At 48.8% G+C, this 25,595-nt stretch overlaps 1 protein-coding gene across 3 annotated transcripts in view; it reads left to right on the top strand.

Moving 5' to 3' along the window:
• The window catches only part of RFX8 (regulatory factor X8), an 861,519-nt gene that overhangs the window by 388,824 nt on the left and 447,100 nt on the right, over positions 1-25,595 (top strand). For all 3 annotated transcript variants that reach the window (XM_078658033.1, XM_078658035.1, XM_078658034.1), the window contains exon 10: positions 2,322-2,380. In XM_078658033.1, the coding sequence (XP_078514159.1) occupies positions 2,322-2,380 (59 nt within the window). The remainder of the gene's footprint in view (positions 1-2,321; positions 2,381-25,595) is intronic.

Here is a 25,595-nt window from a genome sequence, read left to right as displayed (position 1 = left end):
AGGGGTTGAGGGTGAGTGAGGGTGAGGGTGGGTGAGGGTGAGTGAGGGTGAGGGGTTGAGGGTGAGTGAGGGTGAGTGAGGGTGAGGGTGAGGGGTTGAGGGTGAGTGAGGGTGAGGGTGAGTGAGGGTGGGTGAGGGTGAGTGAGGGTGAGTGAGGGTGAGGGTGAGTGAGGGTGAGTGAGGGTGAGGGTGAGTGAGGGTGAGGGTGAGTGAGGGTGAGGGTGAGGGTGAGTGAGGGTGAGGGTGAGAGGTTGAGGGTGAGTGAGGGTGAGTGAGGGTGAGAGGGTGAGGGGTTGAGGGTGAGTGAGGGTGAGGGTGAGGGTGAGTGAGGGTGAGTGAGGGTGAGTGAGGGTGAGGGGTTGAGGGTGAGTGAGGGTGAGTGAGAGTGAGGGTGAGTGAGGGGTTGAGGGTGAGGGGTTGAGGGTGAGGGTGAGGGTGGATGTGGTGGTGGATGTGGTGGTGGATGCGGTGGTGGTGGATGTGGAGGTGGTGGTGGATGTGGTGGTGGATGTGGTGGATGTGGGGTGATTGCGGCTTGCAAGCTTATTCCGCTCACGTTATGCAGTTTCAAACATGATTGCCACTATTACTCTCAAATTCACTTGGCAGCAAACTGGTGAACTAATTAAAAGAAAGTCGTATTCAGCGTTATGGCCGGTACTTTATTCCAGCAAAGTGGCAAGCCAGTACACACCAATGAGCTAGTAAAGCTAAAAACACACCACATGGCACAATTGCTGGCTGAGCGAGCAGAAGTAAGCCAAACAGCTTTCCCGTAGCTAAGGAGAGCTGAGCTCTTTTTGTAGCAGCACGCATAAGAAAAGTCCCGTATTTTCACCAAAACACTCTCTGATAATGATCAGCCGAATTCAGAAGGCTTCCTGCCCTCATATATTCCCAAGAGAGCAGTAATCTTATAAGGAAATGCTGTCATCACACCTAAACCTACGGATGAGGAGAGCTTGCTGGAAGACATTCAATTAATGAAAAAAAAAAAAAGAAAAGGAGACACGGCCGGCCGGCCGTGAACTGAAAGCACGGCCGGCCGGCCGTGTAAAAGCCTTTGATGCTGCAGGGGGTAATTAGGGGAGGAGAATGGCTGGGCTGAGGCACAGCGCCAAGCCTTTGATGCAGCAGGGGGCGGAGCGGGAAGAGCTGCTGGCGGCACTAAGCTGACGATTTGATGCTGTGCACGCGCATTTTAACTAATTGCGCTTGCGCATTGAGTTAAAAGTGCACATGCACTTCATCAAATCGCCAGTGAATCGCCAGTGTAGGTAAGCTTTGTTTAAGCCCCCATAGTCTCGCTCTGCTCAATGCGCATGCGCATTGACAGGCGAGACCTAAAAACAGGCATGGCGTGGGTGGGGGGGTGGGGGGGTTATGAACTTTGACTTTTGGTTTCTGGCGTTTTGATTGTCTGGTTGGAGGCAGGACTGCCTCACTTTGTAAGGACTGTGACGAGGAGGACCAATGAGGGGGTAATGCACCCCTACAATGAAAAATGGATTTTGAGCTACGTCAGAGCCCCATAGTAAGCCTGCTGTTAGTCACATCCACTGACAGAGAAGGGTTGAAATTCGTACTCATAAAATACTTATTTCACACAGGCCCTCCATGTAGGCATCTATTTACTCACAGTCACCTCACCATCCAGCCTTCTACTTACATTTATCCACCCATGTGCTCATCTATTTTTGGGTGTATCACATATTCGAAAACTGCATTGATGACGCTAATTTCTGAATAATACATCATACTTTAGCCAAATTGCAGCTGATTAATAACTGCAAAGCTCCAGGAGAGTCAGAACCCCGAAAACCTGCATTATATTTCAACCATAAATCAGTTGATGACTGCTTGTCTATACTAAGTGCTGTAGCCAGTTACGCCAACACTTCCACTACATCCACGTGTCAGCTGGTGCCCATAAGTGGTTTATCTGGCTGCATATGTATCTAGGTGTTCACACATCTGCATAATACCTACGTATATATGGTGAATAGATGGTGGATAGGGTAAAAATGTATTACCTGCATTTTAGATTATCTTTGAAGAACTATATCAAAAGGTCAAAAAGGCCAAATTATATGTAAAATAAAGAGTGCGGTACAGCTTTGTGTGTTTAATTGTGAGTGATATATTTTGTTGCCCCTTCTGATTTTTTTCCATCATTCTCTTCGTAAACTTGATTACACACTTTACTTGGAGATTCTGCCAATCTAAATGACAGAATATTTGTAAATGAATTTCATTTCGCTTAATATTCATTTATGTTTCAACTGATCCATTTCTTTTTAATCTCCCATATTTTCTCATAGGAGTAACTGTTTTTGTTAAACGATTACGAAGAAAGACGTGTCTCGCCAACCTTGCAAAGGTATTTTTTGTACATTAGTGTTTTTTAAATATTTGTTTTAATTTAATGACATTAGGATTGACGTATCACTTTACGGCACCCATACATAAAACAATAATTAAAATAAGAATAAAAAAGGTATCCATCTTTCATCGTCCAAGAAGCAGGACACTTCTTACTTACGTAAAGTGCATACTGAAGAAGGCGTGCGAGACACAGCAAAAATGCCTATGGGTTGGTTTATCTGCTGAACGCCATGAGGCCTTCCATGAAATGCAGAACAGCATGCTTGATGAAGGACAGCGATTCTGGGTGAGAAGTAAAAATAATGGCATCGATCAACGTCGTCTTGCCAGGCTCCAGTGTGGTCACAGAAATACCTGCCTGCATAATTTGCAAGTTATATTCACAAAGGGCATCTGTGTTTGGGTATCTCATGCAAGATTGGTGGGCCAAAGAGAATGCATGGGAGGCGGTGCTTTTACCCCTGCATACATGAAAGTGCCGGGGAATCCTGGGGGGGAGGGGCATGTGGTGAGGATAGAAGAGCCTCTCTTCTCTCCCTTAAAGTGGTCCCTGGACAGAGCCAGAAGTCAGAGATGTCGGCCTTGTAAAACCAGCACAAGGGGATGCCCCGCATAGCACACTGTGCTGCCTAAGTGTTGCCTAAATATTGTCCCCTGAAAGCGTAGTCTTAGTGTATTACAGAAGGTTCACAGTTATCTCCATCGAGTTAACCTTCACCATAGTACTTATCTTTCTCTTGTAGTTAGCTATCCCCAAAATCCCAGGACAGTCTGAATACCAGCTTTACCTACTAGCACATATTGTCTCACATCCCAACTTCCGGTCTGCTTTTTCTCCACTACCTCATTCCTTCTGTTCTTTCAAATCTGCCACTAAACAATTCATTCATTCCTTAGATTAAGCATGAATCGCTACATTTCTTCACTATCACGGAGACAAAAGTGTAAGTTTACCTTTGTAAATCAGGCATTCTATTCGCAGCTCAATTTGTGTCCCTGCTACAAAATAAGTCCATACGCAATATAACAATCTTCAGGCACTAGACACCCCATCCTGACAATCAAAATCATACTACTTCCAAAGCCTCCTCAACTCACTTCGACCGCAGCCTCAGCGACTCACCCTATAAACAGCCTACTCTTGCAGAGAGACACCTTTCTCTCAATCCTTAGTCTTATCAAATGACTTTCCACCATACTGCTCATCTAAAATCATAACTATTCATGAAACATTTGCTAAACCTCTTAATGCTGCTCTTTACACTTCTACACTCACTCCACTTCCCAGGATCACTCTCCCAATAATTAAATTCATGCTCTTTCTTTTGAGGCTCTCTTCTGCCTTACCTCACTCTTTACCTTGTTCCCCATATCCTGCACTAACACACAGTGCTTAAGATCAGCAGTGGTAATGTCTCTGGTACAAAAAGAACACTCAGCTGAAAATTCCTCTCTCTCTAACCTGGCAGCGTCACCCTTTTTTCTCAAAAATTCTGTTGCACCTTTTTTTCAGTCCTTTAGCTCTGAGTCTCCACATTAGCAGCCTGCTGACTCCCCTTCAGTCTGATTTCTGTGCATTCCGCTCTATATAGACAACGCTTGTGCATTTCAAACCTCATTTCAGCGGCGTATCACAATCATCTATTATCAGTTCTCACACCCCTTGATTAGTTCATGGTATTTGACATTATTGATCACCCAACTCTCCTTTCCTGACTAAACACCCTTGGTGTCACTCGCAGACAGATCTTTTTTCAGTTATCTGAAACTCCAAGTCATGTCTACCCACTGCTCTGCTAGATACCACAGATGATAGAACCAACTGGTGCCACATATGTCTTATTTTTATGCCACCCCCCTCATGATCATCTCTTCCTTTGGTTACTCTGACCACCTTTATGTTGATTAACCCAAATATGATTCTCTTTCCCAACTTTCTGCCCCTCATTACTCAGGCCTTTTAGATTATTTCGAGTTCTCCAGTGCAGGTTCGTTAATAGATTTACATGCTTGAATCATTTCCCGGTGTTAAGGTGGAAGTCCCATGGCAATATTACACTAGTATCATTAGCAGGCCTGGGCGTAGTTTGCGGAGTTTCGCTACTCAGAACTCAGCGAAATGACAAAAAACTCTGCGGAGTTCCGCAAGTGGCGGAGTTGAGTGCGAACTGCCCTACGCGCTGATCTTCCTGCCACTCGGATAAAAATGTTACCCGTGCTGCAACTCGTGCTCACCAACTTACCGTTCGCGAGCGCAGGCAGGGAAAAAACTCTGCTGCACTACGCGGAACAGAGTTTTCTGCACTCCGCGAACTCCGAGGAGCGCGGTGTGATGAAAACTCCGCAAACAGAGTAGAGTTCACCGCCCAGGCTTAATTATTAGGCACTGAATGACTTGAAGAGATTGATTCAAAACAGTGTTACTTTAGTAGCACATTCATATTGTTGTAAAAAACTCAAACTCCAATCTGTGACCTGAAAGTGAGCTCAGAGCACTGGCCTTTATTAATAGAGTCGCAGTGACTTCAGAGAGTAACTTTCTCCAATAGCATGCATGTGGGTGAAGACCAGAGGACTGACTCTTAAGAATACCATTCCATGGACAGCAATTCTTTGATGATCAGTTAGAGAACTTTGTCTCCAAGTCGAGAGCCAGAAGTATGCCCCACTTTTTCAAGTGGAGAGTGAAGGATTCTATAATAATAATACATCATCACAAAGAAAGGACAAAGGAAGATCTTACTAATCTAGACACACTTGACAGTATAATAATAATAATAATTATATTACGTTTTCAAATCGAGTTTCATACTCCAATTCTGCTCTTTCTAAGAACTGTAATTGACAGATCTTACTATTGCCTAATTTATTTGTACTGAATGTACAAATCTTGAAGGGATAGCTGGCCGAGTCTGCCATGGCTTAATTCAAACTCTTGACTATCAGGTCTCTACAGATATCAGCTAGGGGTGGCTCCTTCGTTTGAGCGGAGGAGCATCGCCCAACAAACAAACATTTATTGCCATTTAATTTTTCAGCAACTGACCTGTCCCAAACTGAGCGTCAGAACAGGGCAGGGTCATTGCTGGAGAGTGGCAGCAGGGAGCTTTGTGCTCTCGAGTTTAAAATGCATATGTTTCTTTGACTGACCGTCTTGCTACAGTCAGCCAAGCATGCACATTTTAAACCTCTCTAACCTAGCTGTCTTAATACAGCTGGCTTAGAGAAAGCAAAGGCCTCCAGTGCTCGTGTGAGCGCTGATAGAGGCTGCTCCCACCAATCCTAGTTCTGATCTCATGCTACATGAGAGCAGTGCCAGGTATGGCTTCGGGAGTTTGAAGCCAGTGCGTAGAGAAAGATCAAGGAGGGCGTCACGCTGCTAGAAGGCATAAGTTCCTTTTATATTTTTTAAATTATTACCCCCCCCCCCCGCCCCACCACCCTCAGAACATGCCAGCTATGAACATTGGGCCTTGAGCTACGCTGCCATCATTCAGTTACAATATCTCAAACAATGGGAAACCCAATAAACCATTGGAGGCTTAGGCAGTTAAATGAGCAGGCATGGGTGCCTACAAGGGATTGGTTCAATAATGACTTTTTATAACAATTGAGAAATTACAATTGAGTAAGCTCTGTGAAAGTCGCTTACAGTAAGTTTACTCCATAAACAATTCCGTTACTTAGTCAATGAATCAAACATTATCACAGAGAGAGAGTAATACCTGCTCATCATTCAGTCACAGCAGAAGTCTTCTACAGTTTACTGATGGAATTGTTCCTCAGCTCTTCCCAGTAAACCTCAGTTTCAATCCTGACAAATGTCACCTTACCGGACAGGTGTGACCTGTTGGGTTGCATATACTTGTGGCATTTCCAGGAGCATTTGTTCTTAGGCTTCCGGGATCTAAAAATCTTAAGGAGAGGGTATCCAATCTGTGGTGTCTTGCGATATTTTATCACTGAAACCCTTTTTCTCCTAAAGGACCCCATAGAGCTGTGATATAGGTGTTAGAGCCCAATGCCGTGAAAGCTTGTTTTAGAATGTTGAGTTCACAGTTATGTGCAGCAGAATAAAGACGTGTAATACTCTGTAAGCCTATCGCTCAACACCTCACTTGACCACAGGCAAAAATCCTGTGTCTTTGATGTTCAGGAGTTGCAAAAAACACAGTTGATGGACAGAATGTAGAACAATGTCATACATTCACCCCAGTACATGGATCTGGGCCTAAATCCATCGTTTTTTTGCACTCCATACCACCCTGGGTTAGACACTGGCTATATGCAAATCAGCTCTGACCCTGTGCCTCATGGGAACAGTCCAGTCCGAACTACCAAGCCATGTCTTTCCCAGACCGGAATCAAGCATCCAAGGACCGGTTTCTGGCTATCAGCCTTCATCAGCCTGGATAGCTTGACTCCAGTGGTGTGGAGAGCCTGGGACTCACGTCTGAGCATACCCAGCCCACTCGGGTGAAAATTGCAAAAAACACAGTTGATGGACAGAATGTAGAACACTGTCATACATTCACCCCAGTACAAGGATCTGGGCCTAAATCCATCGTTTGTTTTGCACTCCACACCACCCTGGGTTAGACACTGGATATATGCAAATCAGCTCTGACCCTGTGCCTCATGGGAACAGTCCAGTCCGAACTACCATGCCATGTCTTTCCCAGACCGGAATCAAGCAGCCAAGGACCGGTTTCTGGCTATCAGCCTGCATCAGCCTGGATAGCTTGACTCCAGTGGTGTGGAGATCCTGGACTCACGTCTGAGCAAACCCAGCCCACTTGGGGTGAAAATTGCAAAAAAACAGTTGACGGACAGAATGTAGAACAATGTCATACATTCAACCCCGTGTCCAAGGATCTGGGCCTAAATCCATCGTTTTTTTGCACTCCACACCACCCTGGGTTAGACACTGGCTATATGCAAATCAGCTCCTCTGACCCTGTGCCTCATGGGAACAGTCCAGTCCGAACTACCAAGCCATGTCTTTCCCAGACCGGAATCAAGCATCCAAGGACCGGTTTCTGGCTATCAGCCTTCATCAGCCTGGATAGCTTGACTCCAGTGGTGTGGAGAGCCTGGGACTCACGTCTGAGCATACCCAGCCCACTCGGGGTGAAAATTGCAAAAAACACAGTTGATGGACAGAATGTAAAACAATGTCATACATTCACTCCAGTTACAAGGATCTGGGCCTAAATCCATCGTTTTTTTGCACTCCACACCACCCTGGGTTAGACACTGGCTATATGCAAATCAGCTCTGACCCTGTGCCTCATGGGAACAGTCCAGTCCGAACTACCAAGCCATATCTTTCCCAGACCGGAATCAAGCATCCAAGGACCGGTTTCTGGCTATTAGCCTTTATCAGCCTGGATAGCTTGACTCCAGTGGTGTGGAGAGCCTGGGACTCACGTCTGAGCATACCCAGCCCACTCAGGGTGAAAATCGCAAAAAACACAGTTGATGGACAGAATGTAGAACAATGTCATACATTAACCCCAGTACAAGGATCTGGGCCTAAATCCATTGTTTTTTTGCACTCCACACCACCCTGGGTTAGACACTGGCTATATGCAAATCAGCTCTGACCCTGTGCCTCGTGGGAACAGTCCAGTCGGAACTACCAAGCCATGTCTTTCCCAGACCGGAATCAAGCATCCAAGGACCGGTTTCTGGCTATCAGCCTTCATCAGCCTGGATAGCTTGATTCCAGTGGTGTGGAGAGCCTGGGACTCACGTCTGAGCATACCCAGCCCACTCGGGGTGAAAATTGCAAAAAACACAGTTGATGGACAGAATGTAGAACAATGTCATACATTCACCCCAGTACAAGGATCTGGGCCTAAATCCATCGGTTTTTTTGCACTCCACACCACCCTGGGTTAGACACTGGCTATATGCAAATCAGCTCTGACCCTGTGCCTCATAGGAACAGCCCAGTCCGAACTACCAAGCCATGTCTTTCCCTCAGAAGCTTGTTTCCGGTCCAGGGAAGGCATGGCTTGGCAGTTCGGGCTGGACTGTTCCCATGAGGCACAGGGTCAGACTGATTTGCATTTAGCCATGTCTGAACTGGGGTGGCAGAGTGGGCTAAAGAACGGTGATGGATCAAACCCAGATCTTTTGACTGGGTGTGAGTGTTTCATTGGTTCAGATGCTCCGTCCATCACCACCCCCTTTTGTACCGCTTTGGCCGCCATAAGTGTGGCAGGGTGTGCTCAGACGTGAGTCCCTTGCTCACTTTGCCACTGGATTCAAGCAAGCCGGGCTGAAGACGGCTGGAATGCCAGAAACCGGTCCTCTGAAGCTTGTTTCTGGTCCAGGGAAGGCATGGCTTGGCTGTTCAGGCTGGACTGTTCCCATGAGGCATAGGGTCAGACTGATTTGCATATAGCCATGTCTGAACTTGGGTGGCAGAGTGGGCTAAAGAACGGTGATGGATCAAACCCAGATCTTTTGACTGGGTGTGAGCGTTTGATTGGTTCAGATGCTCCGTCCATCACCACCCCCTTTTGTACCGCTTTGGCCGCCATAAGTGTGGCAGGGTGTGCTCAGACGTGAGTCCCTTGCTCACTTTGCCACTGGATTCAAGCAAGCCGGGCTGAAGACGGCTGGAATGCCAGAAACCGGTCCTCGGAAGCTTGTTTCCGGTCCAGGGAAGGCATGGCTTGGCAGTTCGGGCTGGACTGTTCCCATGAGGTACAGGGTCAGACTGATTTGCATATAGCCATGTCTGAACTGGGGTGGCAGACATATAAAAAAACATTGAATTTAAGGCAGGAGCTCTAGTAATCACCTGACGAATGCGAAGGAGGAAATCTGATGCTCCATATGATGCTGTACCTTTCCATGTTGTGTCCACCAATGGACATATGGTGACTGCCCAGCATCCTGGAAAGTCTTACCAGAGACTCTTCTCACTTTTGGCATTTGATTTATCAGTCTTCTGATCGAAATGGAGAAAAAAAATGTGAACCTGAAAACTCAGTGACTGCTGTTACTTCTTCAAAAATCTCTGATAGGGAAGATGACAGCTCCCAGCTTCCAGTAACCAGATCAGGTCGAATAATTAAAACACCAAGAAGGTTATTGAAGAAAGAAATGTAATTGTGCGTGTGTGGGTGTGTGTGTGTATATGTATATATATATATGAAGAAATTCCCTTTCGTAGAAAAAGAACACAGGCCGCAAGAGGGATTCAGGTTAAACACAGCTTTATTTCTATAGTCCCAGCTCTGGCGAATGCATTTCGGCGGTTGTGCCTTCTTCAGCGCCGTCAGCTGTTAAGGTCCGCTCTAATGATCTCAGTCTGTTTAAAATAATTGCCGGCACTTGTGTCCCTCCTTCCTCGCGGTCTGCGCACCAATCAGAGCCCGCGGGTGTTGACAGCGAACTCCAATTCCCAGCATGCCACTTCATGGTCTCCCGGGCTGGTGGTGTGGAAGAGTGGACTCGGTATTTGCAGTGCAGGCTTCAGGTGAGTCGAGTGGGTCACGGAGCCACAGAGACAGGCCATGTCCTTGCCGAATCCCCTTGGATACTGCAGCAGCCAGATGCGCTTGGAAGATATATGAGAAGGGGCTGTCAAATGCGAGACAGATCGCCCTCTTAAGGTAGAATACCTAGTTCCTCTCACTGTCCCCTGACGATCATGGCGGAGCCCGAAGATACCAGTCCCCTGGTTAAAGGATGTGCTGCAAGCAGCGGTGTGCCAGTTTTATCCTCGGGTTCACTTGCGCTGCAGGGCCATCTGGACTGAGCTGCTGGCTAGCTCAGAAAATATGAAGAAATTCCCTTTCGTAGAAAAAGAACAGAGGCCGCAAGAGGGATTCAGGTTAAACACAGCTTTATTTCTATAGTCCCAGCTCTGGCGAATGCATTTCGGCGGTTGTGCCTTCTTCAGCGCCGTCAGCTGTTAAGGTCCGCTCTAATGATCTCAGTCTGTTTAAAATAATTGCCGGCACTTGTGTCCCTCCTTCCTCGCGGTCTGCGCACCAATCAGAGCCCGCGGGTGTTGACAGCGAACTCCAATTCCCAGCATGCCACTTCATGGTCTCCCGGGCTGGTGGTGTGGAAGAGTGGACTCGGTATTTGCAGTGCAGGCTTCAGGTGAGTCGAGTGGGTCACGGAGCCACAGAGACAGGCCGTGTCCTTGCCGAATCCCCTTGGATACTGCAGCAGCCAGATGCGCTTGGAAGATATATGAGAAGGGGCTGTCAAATGCGAGACAGATCGCCCTCTTAAGGTAGAATACCTAGTTCCTCTCACTGTCCCCTGACGATCATGGCGGAGCCCGAAGATACCAGTCCCCTGGTTAAAGGATGTGCTGCAAGCAGCGGTGTGCCAGTTTTATCCTCGGGTTCACTTGCGCTGCAGGGCCATCTGGACTGAGCTGCTGGCTAGCTCAGAAAATATGAAGAAATTCCCTTTCGTAGAAAAAGAACAGAGGCCGCAAGAGGGATTCAGGTTAAACACAGCTTTATTTCTATAGTCCCAGCTCTGGCGAATGCATTTCGGCGGTTGTGCCTTCTTCAGCGCCGTCAGCTGTTAAGGTCCGCTCTAATGATCTCAGTCTGTTTAAAATAATTGCCGGCACTTGTGTCCCTCCTTCCTCGCGGTCTGCGCACCAATCAGAGCCCGCGGGTGTTGACAGCGAGCTCCAATTCCCAGCATGCCACTTCATGGTCTCCCGGGCTGGTGGTGTGGAAGAGTGGACTCGGTATTTGCAGTGCAGGCTTCAGGTGAGTCGAGTGGGTCACGGAGCCACAGAGACAGGCCGTGTCCTTGCCGAATCCCCTTGGATACTGCAGCAGCCAGATGCGCTTGGAAGATATATGAGAAGGGGCTGTCAAATGCGAGACAGATCGCCCTCTTAAGGTAGAATACCTAGTTCCTCTCACTGTCCCCTGACGATCATGGCGGAGCCCGAAGATACCAGTCCCCTGGTTAAAGGATGTGCTGCAAGCAGCGGTGTGCCAGTTTTATCCTCGGGTTCACTTGCGCTGCAGGGCCATCTGGACTGAGCTGCTGGCTAGCTCAGAAAATATGAAGAAATTCCCTTTCGTAGAAAAAGAACAGAGGCCGCAAGAGGGATTCAGGTTAAACACAGCTTTATTTCTATAGTCCCAGCTCTGGCGAATGCATTTCGGCGGTTGTGCCTTCTTCAGCGCCGTCAGCTGTTAAGGTCCGCTCTAATGATCTCAGTCTGTTTAAAATAATTGCCGGCACTTGTGTCCCTCCTTCCTCGCGGTCTGCGCACCAATCAGAGCCCGCGGGTGTTGACAGCGAACTCCAATTCCCAGCATGCCACTTCATGGTCTCCCGGGCTGGTGGTGTGGAAGAGTGGACTCGGTATTTGCAGTGCAGGCTTCAGGTGAGTCGAGTGGGTCACGGAGCCACAGAGACAGGCCGTGTCCTTGCCGAATCCCCTTGGTTACTGCAGCAGCCAGATGCGCTTGGAAGATATATGAGAAGGGGCTGTCAAATGCGAGACAGATCGCCCTCTTAAGGTAGAATACCTAGTTCCTCTCACTGTCCCCTGACGATCATGGCGGAGCCCGAAGATACCAGTCCCCTGGTTAAAGGATGTGCTGCAAGCAGCGGTGTGCCAGTTTTATCCTCGGGTTCACTTGCGCTGCAGGGCCATCTGGACTGAGCTGCTGGCTAGCTCAGAAAATATGAAGAAATTCCCTTTCGTAGAAAAAGAACAGAGGCCGCAAGAGGGATTCAGGTTAAACACAGCTTTATTTCTATAGTCCCAGCTCTGGCGAATGCATTTCGGCGGTTGTGCCTTCTTCAGCGCCGTCAGCTGTTAAGGTCCGCTCTAATGATCTCAGTCTGTTTAAAATAATTGCCGGCACTTGTGTCCCTCCTTCCTTGCGGTCTGCGCACCAATCAGAGCCCGCGGGTGTTGACAGCGAACTCCAATTCCCAGCATGCCACTTCATGGTCTCCCGGGCTGGTGGTGTGGAAGAGTGGACTCGGTATTTGCAGTGCAGGCTTCAGGTGAGTCGAGTGGGTCACGGAGCCACAGAGACAGGCCGTGTCCTTGCCGAATTCCCTTGGATACTGCAGCAGCCAGATGCGCTTGGAAGATATATGAGAAGGGGCTGTCAAATGCGAGACAGATCGCCCTCTTAAAGTAGAATACCTAGTTCCTCTCACTGTCCCCTGACGATCATGGCGGAGCCCAAAGATACCAGTCCCCTGGTTAAAGGATGTGCTGCAAGCAGCGGTGTGCCAGTTTTATCCTCGGGTTCACTTGCGCTGCAGGGCCATCTGGACTGAGCTGCTGGCTAGCTCAGAAAATATGAAGAAATTCCCTTTCGTAGAAAAAGAACAGAGGCCGCAAGAGGGATTCAGGTTAAACACAGCTTTATTTCTATAGTCCCAGCTCTGGCGAATGCATTTCGGCGGTTGTGCCTTCTTCAGCGCCGTCAGCTGTTAAGGTCCGCTCTAATGATCTCAGTCTGTTTAAAATAATTGCCGGCACTTGTGTCCCTCCTTCCTCGCGGTATGCGCACCAATCAGAGCCCGCGGGTGTTGACAGCGAACTCCAATTCCCAGCATGCCACTTCATGGTCTCCCGGGCTGGTGGTGTGGAAGAGTGGACTCGGTATTTGCAGTGCAAGCTTCAGGTGAGTCGAGTGGGTCACGGAGCCACAGAGACAGGCCGTGTCCTTGCCGAATCCCCTTGGATACTGCAGCAGCCAGATGCGCTTGGAAGATATATGAGAAGGGGCTGTCAAATGCGAGACAGATCGCCCTCTTAAGGTAGAATACCTAGTTCCTCTCACTGTCCCCTGACGATCATGGCGGAGCCCGAAGATACCAGTCCCCTGGTTAAAGGATGTGCTGCAAGCAGCGGTGTGCCAGTTTTATCCTCGGGTTCACTTGCGCTGCAGGGCCATCTGGACTGAGCTGCTGGCTAGCTCAGAAAATATGAAGAAATTCCCTGTTGTAGAAAAAGAACAGAGGCCGCAAGAGGGATTCAGGTTAAACACAGCTTTATTTCTATAGTCCCAGCTCTGGCGAATGCATTTCGGCGGTTGTGCCTTCTTCAGCGCCGTCAGCTGTTAAGGTCCGCTCTAATGATCTCAGTCTGTTTAAAATAATTGCCGGCACTTGTGTCCCTCCTTCCTCGCGGTCTGCGCACCAATCAAAGCCCGCGGGTGTTGACAGCGAACTCCAATTCCCAGCATGCCACTTCATGGTCTCCCGGGCTGGTGGTGTGGATATATAAATATATATATATATATATACATATATATATATATGTATATATATATATATATATATATATGCTGATTTGTAAAAGAAAATTAAATGTTTTATTCAACAGAGGGGGAGATGTAGTGTCTTGCGATATTTTATGACGGAACACTTTTGGTTCCTAACAGACTCCATAGAGCTATGACGTAGGAGTTAGATCACAATGTCATGAAAGCGTGTTCGCAGTTACACGCAGCAGAATAAAGATGCGTAATACAAAGCTCCGTGTGTGGTGTAGTCATTGGCGGGTACCCAGGCTGGGGAAGATGCAACACAAAAACATTTGGTATTATAGCACATACGTCCACCCACATACTGACACAATCACCACTTATTCGCTGTGGAACCCCTCCTTAAAAGTTGTCCTGACAAATAAGATTGCTGACCTGAGTATGCATTTGTTTGCATTGTTGGAAGGCAGTGGGAACATTTGCATGGATCATAGATCTGGATCTGGTGAACATTTGGGTGTATACCAAAAATACTTTAAAGAGGAGTTGGGACAGATGATCCTTCCACTGATTAACCAAGGATAATTCCTGACATCCACAGCTCGCCAAGATTAAAATGCATGATTTTGTATTCCTAGCTTACTTGTCCACCTGTAGTATTATTTAGCCGTGGTAATGCGCTGGCACTTCCAGGTCTTTCACACAGTTCATCACCTAGAAGCTTCATGAAGGTCCCAGCATCTCTAGTTGGAGATAAAGGGATGCTTGCAGTTGTCTGCATATGACTTGGACGAATTACCTGTGCATGCCCCTTCCTGCTTCAAGGTAATGAGTGATAGGGATACTGCTCAGGACAAATAGGTTCCTCCTATACATATGTTAGACTCACTTTATGCCTTTCTGGACTTGTAAGTAACTGCTATTTCAGGGCTCAGTTGTGGGGACTTTCAGGAAAGGGGCATTTAGCTGCAGATGGATCAGACGTCAGCAAGAGAGCATTTCAAGGTGAAAGGGGACGTGGTAAGTAGAGTGACTGGGGCTTCTACGCTAGTGGTCCTCTAGTTTCATCATTTTTAGGTAATGATGGTGTTTAGATTTTTTGTTTTGTCTCTCAGGAATTGTTGATCTTTTGGTGCTATGGGCATATCTGCACTTGTATTCCTTGGCTAAGCATCTATCACGGCACTGAAGATTGCATTTATTTATTGATAATTTTATTAACAAACCTGTGACTAACAGCCAGCTTGTAGGGAAGAGGAGAAAGCAGAGGTATTATATGCATTGAATATGATAGTGAGAAAATAAAAAACAGCAGTTTCTCAGATCCCACCTGCCCATTAATTCTTTTCATGAACAGTTCAAGAAAGACAGTTTGATATTCCCTTCGAAAGCAGACTGAGAGGAGTTATAATAGGCCAGGGCATTTGTTGGGTAGCTTTGAGCTTCCATGGTTCATGGTCTTGTATCAAGTCAATTTAGCTGAATGTTAGTTTGCAAAAGACCTGGAGGGACAGGAATGTCTTCAGCTCACTTTGGATTTTTTTCTGGTCTTAATGATGTCTTAAGGTTCGGTTTAGTCAGTTCTATTCTACACAGACATTTGTTCCTAAGGTTTTCTACTGCTTTAACATTTTTATTATATGGAACTGAAGTGATTCTCTTGTCTGATGCAGATCTCAAATTACGTTTTGACCTATAGAAATGGATTACTTTGATTAGATGTATTGATCCACCGGACCAGTAGGCACAATGGGTGATACAAAGTAGCTTTAAGTCTGTCTGTTGTTTCACAGGTAGTGCAAGTCAAAGTACATAGGTGTATTGTGTCCTGGCCTCTTTATTCCCAGACCAAGTCTTGCTGCTCAGTTTCAAACCAGTTAAAGTTGTCTTTAGGAGATTAATGTACATGCAACAAAGTTCACTTTGTGCAGAAAGGATAACATTGGTGGGACTTTGCACAACTCCTCCTTCACCTGCTTAGTACTCGCCATCACAGCCTTCATTGAGCCATCAAAGGAGAGTTTTGGTTCAAAGATGACTCCAACATTCCTAACTTTGGATGCTGGAGTTGGTGGTCACCCAGCAATATCAGCCACTGCAAATGTGTCCTGCTGAGTGTGGCTTGCTTAAAAGCATAATTTTAATCTTCAAGCCATTGAGGTATAGTTTACTTTGGCTCATCACTTGCTAAACATTGAATTTCTGAGGCAGATAGTAATGTCTAGCAGTTTGTTTGGTCTTCTCTGTGAGGGATCATGATCTGTGTCTGTTTATCTGGTCTTTCTAAACTTTTCGGAAGTAACTCTATTGTCACAGTACCAAGTAAAGTTAACCTCACCTCATATTGTTCAGAGATGTTCCTCTTTATGCTCAGTCTATTGGTAATTACAATAGATGTGAGCAGGTGGATTAGGGGCATCTGTGTGCAGTCTCAGAGTGGTGCTAATCACACAATTAGTCTGAACTGCAGGGGAGTCCACCATACAGTAGAAGTTTTGAGACATCTATTACCGGAGGGGCATGGTTATATAGAGCAACACTGTGATGTTAGAATTGATCAAGCAGCCTCCGGAATTTTTCAAATAGGATCTTGATGAGCCGAGAGCCACTTTGTTCCACTGTGATTTGTAAATGTAAAGAGGGTGGAAAATAATGGGGCCTACATTAGCACAGTTCTTCCATCCTCCCAGGACGTTTGCTTATCAACTAATCAGCACTGTAGATGTCTCAGACAGTCTTTGCTGTAGTACAAAGATCCGGTTGGATGTTACAGACGGTGATTGCTGGAGCTTCACATTGACGGTCTCGCATACTGTTAATGCTGTAGCACAAAGTGCAGATCTCATGTTGCTGGTCGCGGGCAGAAGAGTCTCTGCACCAGTGGACCCATTCACGGTTTCACCTTTCTTGGCAGTGAAGTGCAGTCTGATGTTAGCCAAGGGTCTAGGTCCCAGAGAGGCACTTCTTGAGTGTCAGGCATTCACTCTAGCAGATGCCAGCAAGGGTCAGGCTGGTTCAGTTGCAAGTCCAGGCAGGTCCAATTGCAGCAGGTCAGATGAGCACTGAGAGGGAAGCCTCCAGAGCTGAACAGGAGGCCAGTCAGCTAGCCCTTGGAGCACTCTGGTGATCCTGGGTTCATGTAGCATGTCCAGGCGTGCAACCTCAGGGAGCAGGACAGTACTTCCAGCTGCAGGGCAGTCCTTCCCGCACCAGGACAGCAGAACAGTCCTTCTCTCAGTCTTCCACAGGTCCAAAAGTGATCTGATGAGTGGTTCAAGAGGTCCAATATTTAATATATGTTAATATTTATACCTCATGCCAGCTTTTGAAGTGGGGAGGCTCCTTATATTACCCGCATCTGGGAAGTTCCTTTCTTCCTCTCTCAAGACTCCAATTAGTCTAGAATGACAAAATGGGTGTCAAGTTCCTTTGTGTGTGTGCTGGAGTCAGCCCTTTAAAATGTAAGTGGGGCAGTGAACAGCTTCACTCTAACCTTCCTGCCAACACTAGTCTCCCTTTGTCTCACCCTCTGGAAGGAATACATAACGTCCAACTGCCAAGCTTTTCATTGTCACGTGGGCCAGAACAGAGCACCAAATGGCCAGGACAAGAAAATGGCAACTTTCTAAAAGTATTCCAAACAACAGTTCAGGAGACAATTAACGAATCACAATTAAGAAAAACCACTTGTAATCAAATTCTGCTTTGCAAAAGAAAAAGAAAAGAGAAGAAAGGGGAAAGGGGTAAAGAGGAGGGAGACATAAATCAAAACTGTCAACAAATCATTAGAAAAAGATCACAAATTTATTATAAATAGTGCGCTCAAAAAAGTAATTGCTGGTTTATAAAACAATACATAACATACAAAGGAAACCAAATAGGTGGCAAACAATAATTATGTTACAAAAGAAGGGGTACAACATATACAGGGATTATGTGTCCTCTAGAGTGCGTTGACGGCGTTTCAACCACAGTCAGAAGTTACGGTCATCATCAGGACGAATACAATTCAATGAGCGTCAAGGGTCTGTATTTAAAATTCTGACCGGAGCAGGCACGTTTATATTTTGTGTAGTCACAATAAATTCCGTGTTCAGATTATTAAGAGGCGATTGCAATTCCCATACAACAAGGATGTGACATTAATTCCTCCTGTTGATTGCAAAGTTACACTAGAGGAGTAGAGACTTAATCCTCCATCAGGAACTTGTCAATAGTTTCTACATATCAACACTCAGCAGCAAGTCTTCAAGTTCCTAGTGCCGCAATTACTTCCGATGAATGAGGGATTTATTGAGCACACGAAATATAAACATGCCTGCTCCTGTCAGAATTTTAAATACAGACCCTTGACGCTCATTGAATGGTATTTCTCCTGATGATGACCGTAACTTCTGACTGCGGTTGAAACGCCGTTGACGCATTTGTGGCTTATAAACTCTAGAGGACACATAATCCCTGTATATATTGTACCTCTTCTTTTGTATGTCTCCCTCCTCTTTACCTCTTTACCCCTTTCCCCTTTCTTCTCTTTTCTTTTTCTTTTGCAAAGCAGAATTTGATTGCAAGTGATTTTTCTTAATTGTGATTCGTTAATTGTCTCCCGAACTGTTGTTTGGAATACTTATCTACTGCCCCTGGTTCAGGTTGGTGGGTTGCCTCTGTGGTTGTTTATAACTTTCTAAAAGTAGCATTTCAGAATTGCGACTTAGGGCCTGACTTAGGTCTCGACGGATGGGTTACTCCGTCACAACGGTGACGGATATTCCGTCCGCTGAAATGCAAATCCCATTATATCCAATTGGATTTATTTTTTAGTAGATGGTATGTCCGTCACCATTGTGATGGAGTAACCTATTTGCCGGGATCTAAATTAGTCCCTTAATATCTGAATTTACCATTGAAAAGGGTTTTAAATTACAATTTATTTATTTGTAAACATAGTTTTACTATCTGCTCCCAAACTTAGGTTATCTCTCAATAAGTGTAATAAGGGAACCCAATATATTCCTATGGGAGAAAAGCTACTTTATGAATTGTCCACTACCCAGGCATGTAAAACTTGAACCCACATGTCCACATTGTATGCTGCTCTTCAGAGCCTACCTTAGGGGTGACTTATTAGCATTAAAAAGGAAAATTTAGGCTTGGCAAAACATTTATTTTTTCCAGGTCAAAATGGCAGTTTAAAACTGCACTACAGGCTGCTGTGGCAAGTCTGAGTCACGTTTTAGAAGGCTACTTTATTCAAACATGTAATAAAGCATCAAAGTCTTCTTTGTGCATTCAACATGGGGCAAATGCTTTCAAACTGATGTTACAGTGGTAAATGACTCCGGTCCGTTTGAGTGCGATGAATGTAGGCGCAAAGACTTGCTGAAGGGTATGTGATTCACCGGGGACTTACATCCACATGTTTTTTTTTTTGCAGAGTTTTATATAGCGCGAACTAGAACCGAACCGAATCAGTTATCAGAGCGCTTTACATAGCACCAGTTACGTTACATGAGGACACACTTTCATTTTAGGCACATGTGGTGGGACTGTTCTAAATTACAGAATTTTTGGGGCGATTTGCAGGCCCTAATTAAAGAAATCACAGATTTGGACATGCCCCTACTACGGCAAATAATACTTTTGGGTCTTATAGATGTTGACAAACTCCAAGTCCTTTCTTGGACTCGAGAGAAACTGATAACCCCACTTCTACCCGACACCCAACTCACCATAGCCCAGCGGTAGAGGGATGCCTCCCTGCCGACAATGGATATATGGTGGGTGAAAGTATGGTCCATACATGCAATGGAGTTGCTCACAGTCACTCTGAGAGACACATTGGATACATTTGAAAAAATATGGACTCCATTCCAAGCTTACATCAAAAGGGACAAATGGGTTCAGCAACCGCCTATATCAGTGGGAATAGACGGTTTGGAGGCACTGGACATGTTGCCCTGTTCCTGCTTCTGTCCCTGTATTGTTGTTCTTCAGGAAGGTAGGCATGTCTGTATGCTTCTTGCATATGTATATCTGCCTGTGTGTATACGTGTGTACATGGATTCCCAGATCTCCTTTCTTTTTTTGACATCTGTCTGAAAGCCTACTATTGCTGCTAACTCCATGATGACCACCACTCATCCTCACTCTGTTTGCTCCTTCCCCATGATTGCTACCTTTTCTATGCTTCTTCCATTTCTCTCCTGCTTCCTCTTTCACTATCAGTATCCTAATGCTACTTACTCACTGCTAGTCCATTATAGGAATATCATTCTATTGAAAAGATTCCTTTATCAAGCATAACACCACATATGTGTGCACGGTAACTGCAGTTCTGGTCCTATGTATGCATGGATGCCTTTAGGTCTGTAAGAATGAGATAGATGTTTGTGTCCTGGACATCAGTGTCTGTAGACGTGAAGTTCTACGTGTAAAAGTCTATAGGCTTGTTGCTGTCTCTATATATATGAGCAAATAGGACCTTCCTGTATGTAAATATATATTCAAAAGTGAAGCCTATTGCTTAATTAATGCTTTTTAAAATGTACAAATGGGAGGTGGCCAAGATGGCGACGGAGTGAGACGTTCTCTGCGTCCCCTCCGGCGCCGAATTTCACAAAGCACCGAATAGCACCCCCGGAACCGTGCTTTGACCGGTGGTTCTGCTGTCAAGGGGCACCGGAGCATAGTGGCTGAGTGCTGGTGGCGGCGCTGGTCCCTCGGGGCGTCCCACGAGGAGAAGCGCGCTTCTGGAGCTGAGGCGGCGGAGGGCCTCTCCGACGCCGGACTGGAGTAGAAAGGAGGCCGACAGGAAGTGCAGGCAGAGCGGTCGCCGTGCTGAACTGAAGGTCGGCCCGGTGTCTGGAGCGGCGCCTCGATAGATTCAGCAACCGGCGGGATTCCCGGAGGTCGGCGTCTGCCCCCCTGCCCCCCCGCCCGTGTGTAGAGCTGTGTGTGCGGTGGCGGAGCCGGAGACTGAGTGCGGTCCGGCGGAGCAGAGTCCCTGCAGACCGGAGGGAGGTGAGCGCCTGGAGGCGGCCGGGGCTGCGATCTGGCTCGTGAAGGGCACCGGCTGAGCCGGACTGCTGGGCTGGCCTTGTGAGGAGACGACATTAGGCTCTGGCCGGAAGCGAAGACGGCCTAGTGCGGGCTAGGCGGCCGCCTGCGTGGGTCGATTGCAGATTGCGGCCACGAGTAGCCTACGCTTACGAGGCTCCGTGATCGGCGGCGGCCTCTAATGGAGGGGGGGGCGAGACGCCTGGAGCCTCAGCTGCGGCCTACACCCTGAGTGGCGCTTGAATTGGAGGGCCTGGTCGTGCAGCGACCCCGGGCGACATTTTCCCACGGAGCAGTGACCCGGGCGTGTGAGACGCTCTCTGGTCTTTGGGGGCACGCGCACCATTGACCTGTGACCTGGTGGGGACTGCAAGATCCGAAGGGCTGGCAGTGCAGAGGAGCGGACCTGCTTTAGCGGCCCTAACACTTCGAAGGGGGTTCCAGGGAGGCCCGCCTCGGTCGCCCCACCGCGTGGCCGGCAGTTGACGCCGTGGGTTGTGGTCGCCGGCGATTTGTGGTCGGCCTGGGGAAACGCACACGACCGGTCTTGAGATGGCGAACAACCAGAGGAGGGGGAAGACTAACAAGGATGGCCTGTCCAGGGGCTCCCATCTTCCGCCATCGCCTGGGGGGAGCTCCTCTTCCGCGTCAGGGGACGGAGAGGCGCCGGTCACGAAAGCGTTCATGACTGAGCTGTTTGCTTCCATTAAGGATGACATCTCAGAGCTGCGGACCCAGCTCGCGTCGGACCTTAGAGAGGTGAGGAGAGACCTGGATGGAGTTGGCGAGAGGGTAGCCACCCTGGAGGACCATGATCTTACCCTGGCTAATGATGTCCATCAGCTGCAACAGGATGTGCTGCGTCTTAGGGAACAGAATCTGGATCTGCAGTCCCACGCGGAGGACCTGGAGAACCGCTCCAGACGGAACAACATCCGTATCAAGTCGGTGCCGTGGGACGGGGAGTCCGGAGATCTGAGAGGCTATGTCCTGGAGCTGTTCCGGCAGATCCTGGGTGACGAAGAGCTAACGGATGTTAAGATGGACAGGGCCCATAGGGTTGGTCTTCCTAGGCGAGGAGGGGGCCCTCCGCCTGACATCCTCGTTTGCGTCCACGATTTTCAGTTGAAAGAGCGCATTCTGAAGAAGGCCCGGGAGGCTACATCTATCCAGTTTCGTGGGCACCATCCGCAGTTGTACCAGGATCTGGCGGCTTCTACTCTGCAGAAACGGCGTGAGTTTAGACCAGTGACTGCCTTCCTGCGGAACCGCAACATTGCTTACTCCTGGGGCCACCCGTTCCGCATCATATTTCGTTGGAACAACAGGCTTGAACAGATCAGGTCCCTTCAAGTGGCCATGGATCTACTGGGGATCGACGGACCGGACGCTTCACCTGGCGATGGGAGTCCCTCTGCACGGGGCCGGCGGAGGTCCCCCTCCTGGCACAGGGTGGGCGGGGAGGGGGGGAGGAGGGTGCCTGATAGGCCCACCAGCATGCAAGAACGGGTCGACGCGGTGGCCTCGGTTGCCACTGTCACGCTGTCAGCCTCTCAGCTTGGTTCCGGGGCGGCGTGATTTCTGAGGAGAGATCTGGCAGGCGCCGGAGGGGCGCACCCCTGCAGGTACCGTGGGTTCATATGTACTTTGTGAGAAGACGCCCAGGTACGAGATTCGAGGGGGACATCGGCCGATGTCTCCTAGCCCCTACCAAGGAGGACTCTTTTGGACTTCTGATGGTTTGTGAGGGGGTTTTCGGGGGGGGGAGGGTCTTGGGGGGGCTGTTTGGGGTGTTGGGGTTGGGGGAGGGGGGGGGGATGGTGGTGACGCGGTCGTGCTGTGGATAGTGTTGTGTAGTGTTGAGAGGGAGTATGTGTGGTGTTGTTGGTATGGGGAAGGCGAGGCGGGTGGGCCTTGGACTCGAGGTTGGGACAGTGGGGAGGAGGGCTGGCGGGACACTGTTCTTCCCGTGGGCTGTAACCATGGTTTCTTATGGCAGGGGGTGGTGGGCTTGCCCCCGAGTTATGCAAGATTCTGGTTTTTGTCTCCCGATGCCTGTTAGCATAGGAACCTGGAATGTCAAGGGACTGAACTCGCCGCAGAAACGGCAAAGGGTGTGGAAATATATAACGGATCACCATTTAGATATAGTGGGTCTGCAGGAAACTCACCTTACACGCGCAGATGAACTGCGTCTCAAGCATAAGGCTTATCCTCTGATATACAGGTCCTCTGCGTCCACAAAGCACAATGGGGTGGCCCTCCTCTTCCATGCTTCGCTGCGTTTCCAACCTGAGGCGATCCGCACGGACAGGGAGGGCCGCTGGTTGATGGTGAGGGGGCTGGTTCAGGGGCGGCTCTGTACCTTTGTTGTGTTGTATGCTCCTAATACTGGCCAGAATAAATTTCTGCAGGGCTTATTGCGTAAAGTGGGTGATTTTGTTGAAGGGCTGTTGTTTATCATGGGGGACTGTAATTTGGTGTGGGACGGAGCGCTGGACTGTTCTGGCTCTCGCAGGGCGGATACTGGTGTGTTCTCAGAGGTGTCACGGCGAAAAGTTGAGGACATGGGGTTGGTTGATGGGTGGCGGTTTCTACATCCAACGTCCAGGGATTATACGTTTTTTTCTCATGTGCACCGCTCGTATTCCCGACTGGACCATATATTCCTAGGCCAGGCTCTTCGAGGAGATGTCCTTGACTCCACCATACTGCCCCTCTCGGTCTCGGATCACAGCATGCTGGTGCTTACACTGCGCTGGTCGTCGACAGGCTCCGGGCAACGGAAGTGGTATTTCCCGGCCTCGGTGCTTCGGGACGAGACTTCTAACAAGGCGCTGCGGGTGGCCGTTAGGGAGTTCTTTGCCCTCAACCCACCGTCTGATACCTCGGTGGCCAACACGTGGGATGCCTTTAAGGCGTCCATCAGGGGCACTTGCTTGGGCCTTAACGCACAACTCAATAGGATGCGACGCGAGGAGAGGGAGGCCCTGGAGGCTGAACTGGCTGCTCTCGAGCAAGCGCATAAACTCAACCCCTCGAGGGTGACCCTCCGGCCCCTCACGGCGGTACGGGGGAAACTGAGGGCCCACTACAGTAACAGGGCGGAGTTCACCCTACTGAGGCTGGGCCGTCAGTCCTACTCTTCTGGTAACAAGGTGGGGAGGCACTTGGCTCGACAGCTTCGTGACAGGCGGGAGCGGGAGTACATTGGAGGGATCCGTGACTCTGCTGGCCAATTGCAGCATCGGGACGAGACGAAGGCGGCCATCTTTGGTCGCTTTTACTCGGACCTATACAAGGGGGACCGATTAGGAACGGCCGCTCAGGAAGATTACTTGGGGCGTCTACCCCTTCCGCAGGTGTCTAAGGAATGGAATGAGCTCTTAGGGGCGCCGATTACCAGGGAGGAGGTGCTAGCGGCTATTAAGAACTTGAAGCTTCACAAGGCGCCTGGACCGGACGGGTACACTGCTGTGTTTTATAAATCTTACGCCTCCGAGCTCTGTGACTTCTTGGTCACCCTTTTTAATGACATGGCCGCCTCTGGTTCTTCCACTGGCTCCTTGGCGGAGGCGATGATTACGGTCTTGCCGAAGCCGGGGAAGGATCCGGCACACTGCGCCTCATTTCGCCCGATTGCGCTTCTTAATTTGGACGCAAAACTGTATTCGGCGATCTTGGCATGTCGGCTACAAGACCTTATGCCGGCACTGATCCACCCGGACCAGTCTGGCTTTATCAAGGGGCGCCAGACGCATGATAACACACGGCGGGTGGTGCATCTGATAGAAAAAGCGGAACGATTCCGTATACCGGCGGTCCTAGTGGGCCTGGACGCCGAGAAGGCCTTCGATAGGGTGGATTGGGGGTTCCTATTCAATACCATGACTGCCTTTGGTTTTTCAGAGACCTTCATCACTATGGTAAGGGCTAATTACTGCTGCCCCCGGTCCCGGGTTGCGGTGAATGGTCATTTGTCAGCATTCTTTGCTCACACTCGCGGCACTAGACAGGGCTGCCCTCTGTCCCCCCTGCTATTCGCACTGAGCATCGAGCCGCTGGCGGTGGCGGTGCGGGAGCATGAGGGGATCCGAGGTTTACCATTTGCGGGGGAGCAGCATAAGATTTCGCTCTTCGCGGACGATGTCTTGCTCTCTATTGCTGATCCGGAGAGCTTGCTTCCTTGCGTTAGGGAGGCCTTGCTGGAATTTGAGGGAGTGGCGGGCTTTAAGGTCAACTATAGCAAGTCGCACATCCTGAATCTTACCCTGTCGCAGGCTGAGATGGACCGGGTGCGGCCGCTGACACCGTTGGCCTGGGCCGCGGGTTCGATTATCTACCTGGGGGTCCATCTGACTCCGACGGTGGGCGGGCTGTTCCAGGCCAATTTCCCATCCTTGCTGGCAAAATCTCGGGCCGAATTGGACAGGTGGAAGCCGAAGTTTCTGTCGTGGCTGGGCAGAATCCATGCCGTGAAGATGGTCCTTCTCCCTAAATTCTTATATTTGTTCCAAGCCTTGCCTATCCCCATGGGCAGCGATTTCTTTCGGCTCCTCAAGACTTCCTTACTGCGTTTCGTGTGGCAGGGGGGTCAGGCACGGGTGTCATATGCAGTTCTCCGTCGACCGAGATCAGAGGGTGGGGTTGGGCTCCCAGACCTGCAGTTATATTACAAAGCGGCGCAATTGAGAGTTTTGGTAGAGTGGTCGCAACAGACCTCCGAGAAACACTGGCTCCATATGGACCGATGCGTTGCCGGTAGGTCAATTTGGGACCTGGCCTGGAAACCAAAGAAGGACCGCCCCCTCAATGCATATATCAGCACCCCCACCAGCACGGTATTGAAGGTGTGGGACTCACTGGCGGGAGATGACCGTTGGACCACATTCCCTTCGCCGTTTACGCCCTTGCATT

Source organism: Lissotriton helveticus, chromosome 8 (assembly GCF_964261635.1).
Source record: "Lissotriton helveticus chromosome 8, aLisHel1.1, whole genome shotgun sequence".
NCBI lineage: Eukaryota > Metazoa > Chordata > Amphibia > Caudata > Salamandridae > Lissotriton > Lissotriton helveticus.
The sequence above is the reverse complement of the archived record's forward strand: the minus strand, read 5'-3'. Positions and strand labels throughout refer to the sequence as shown.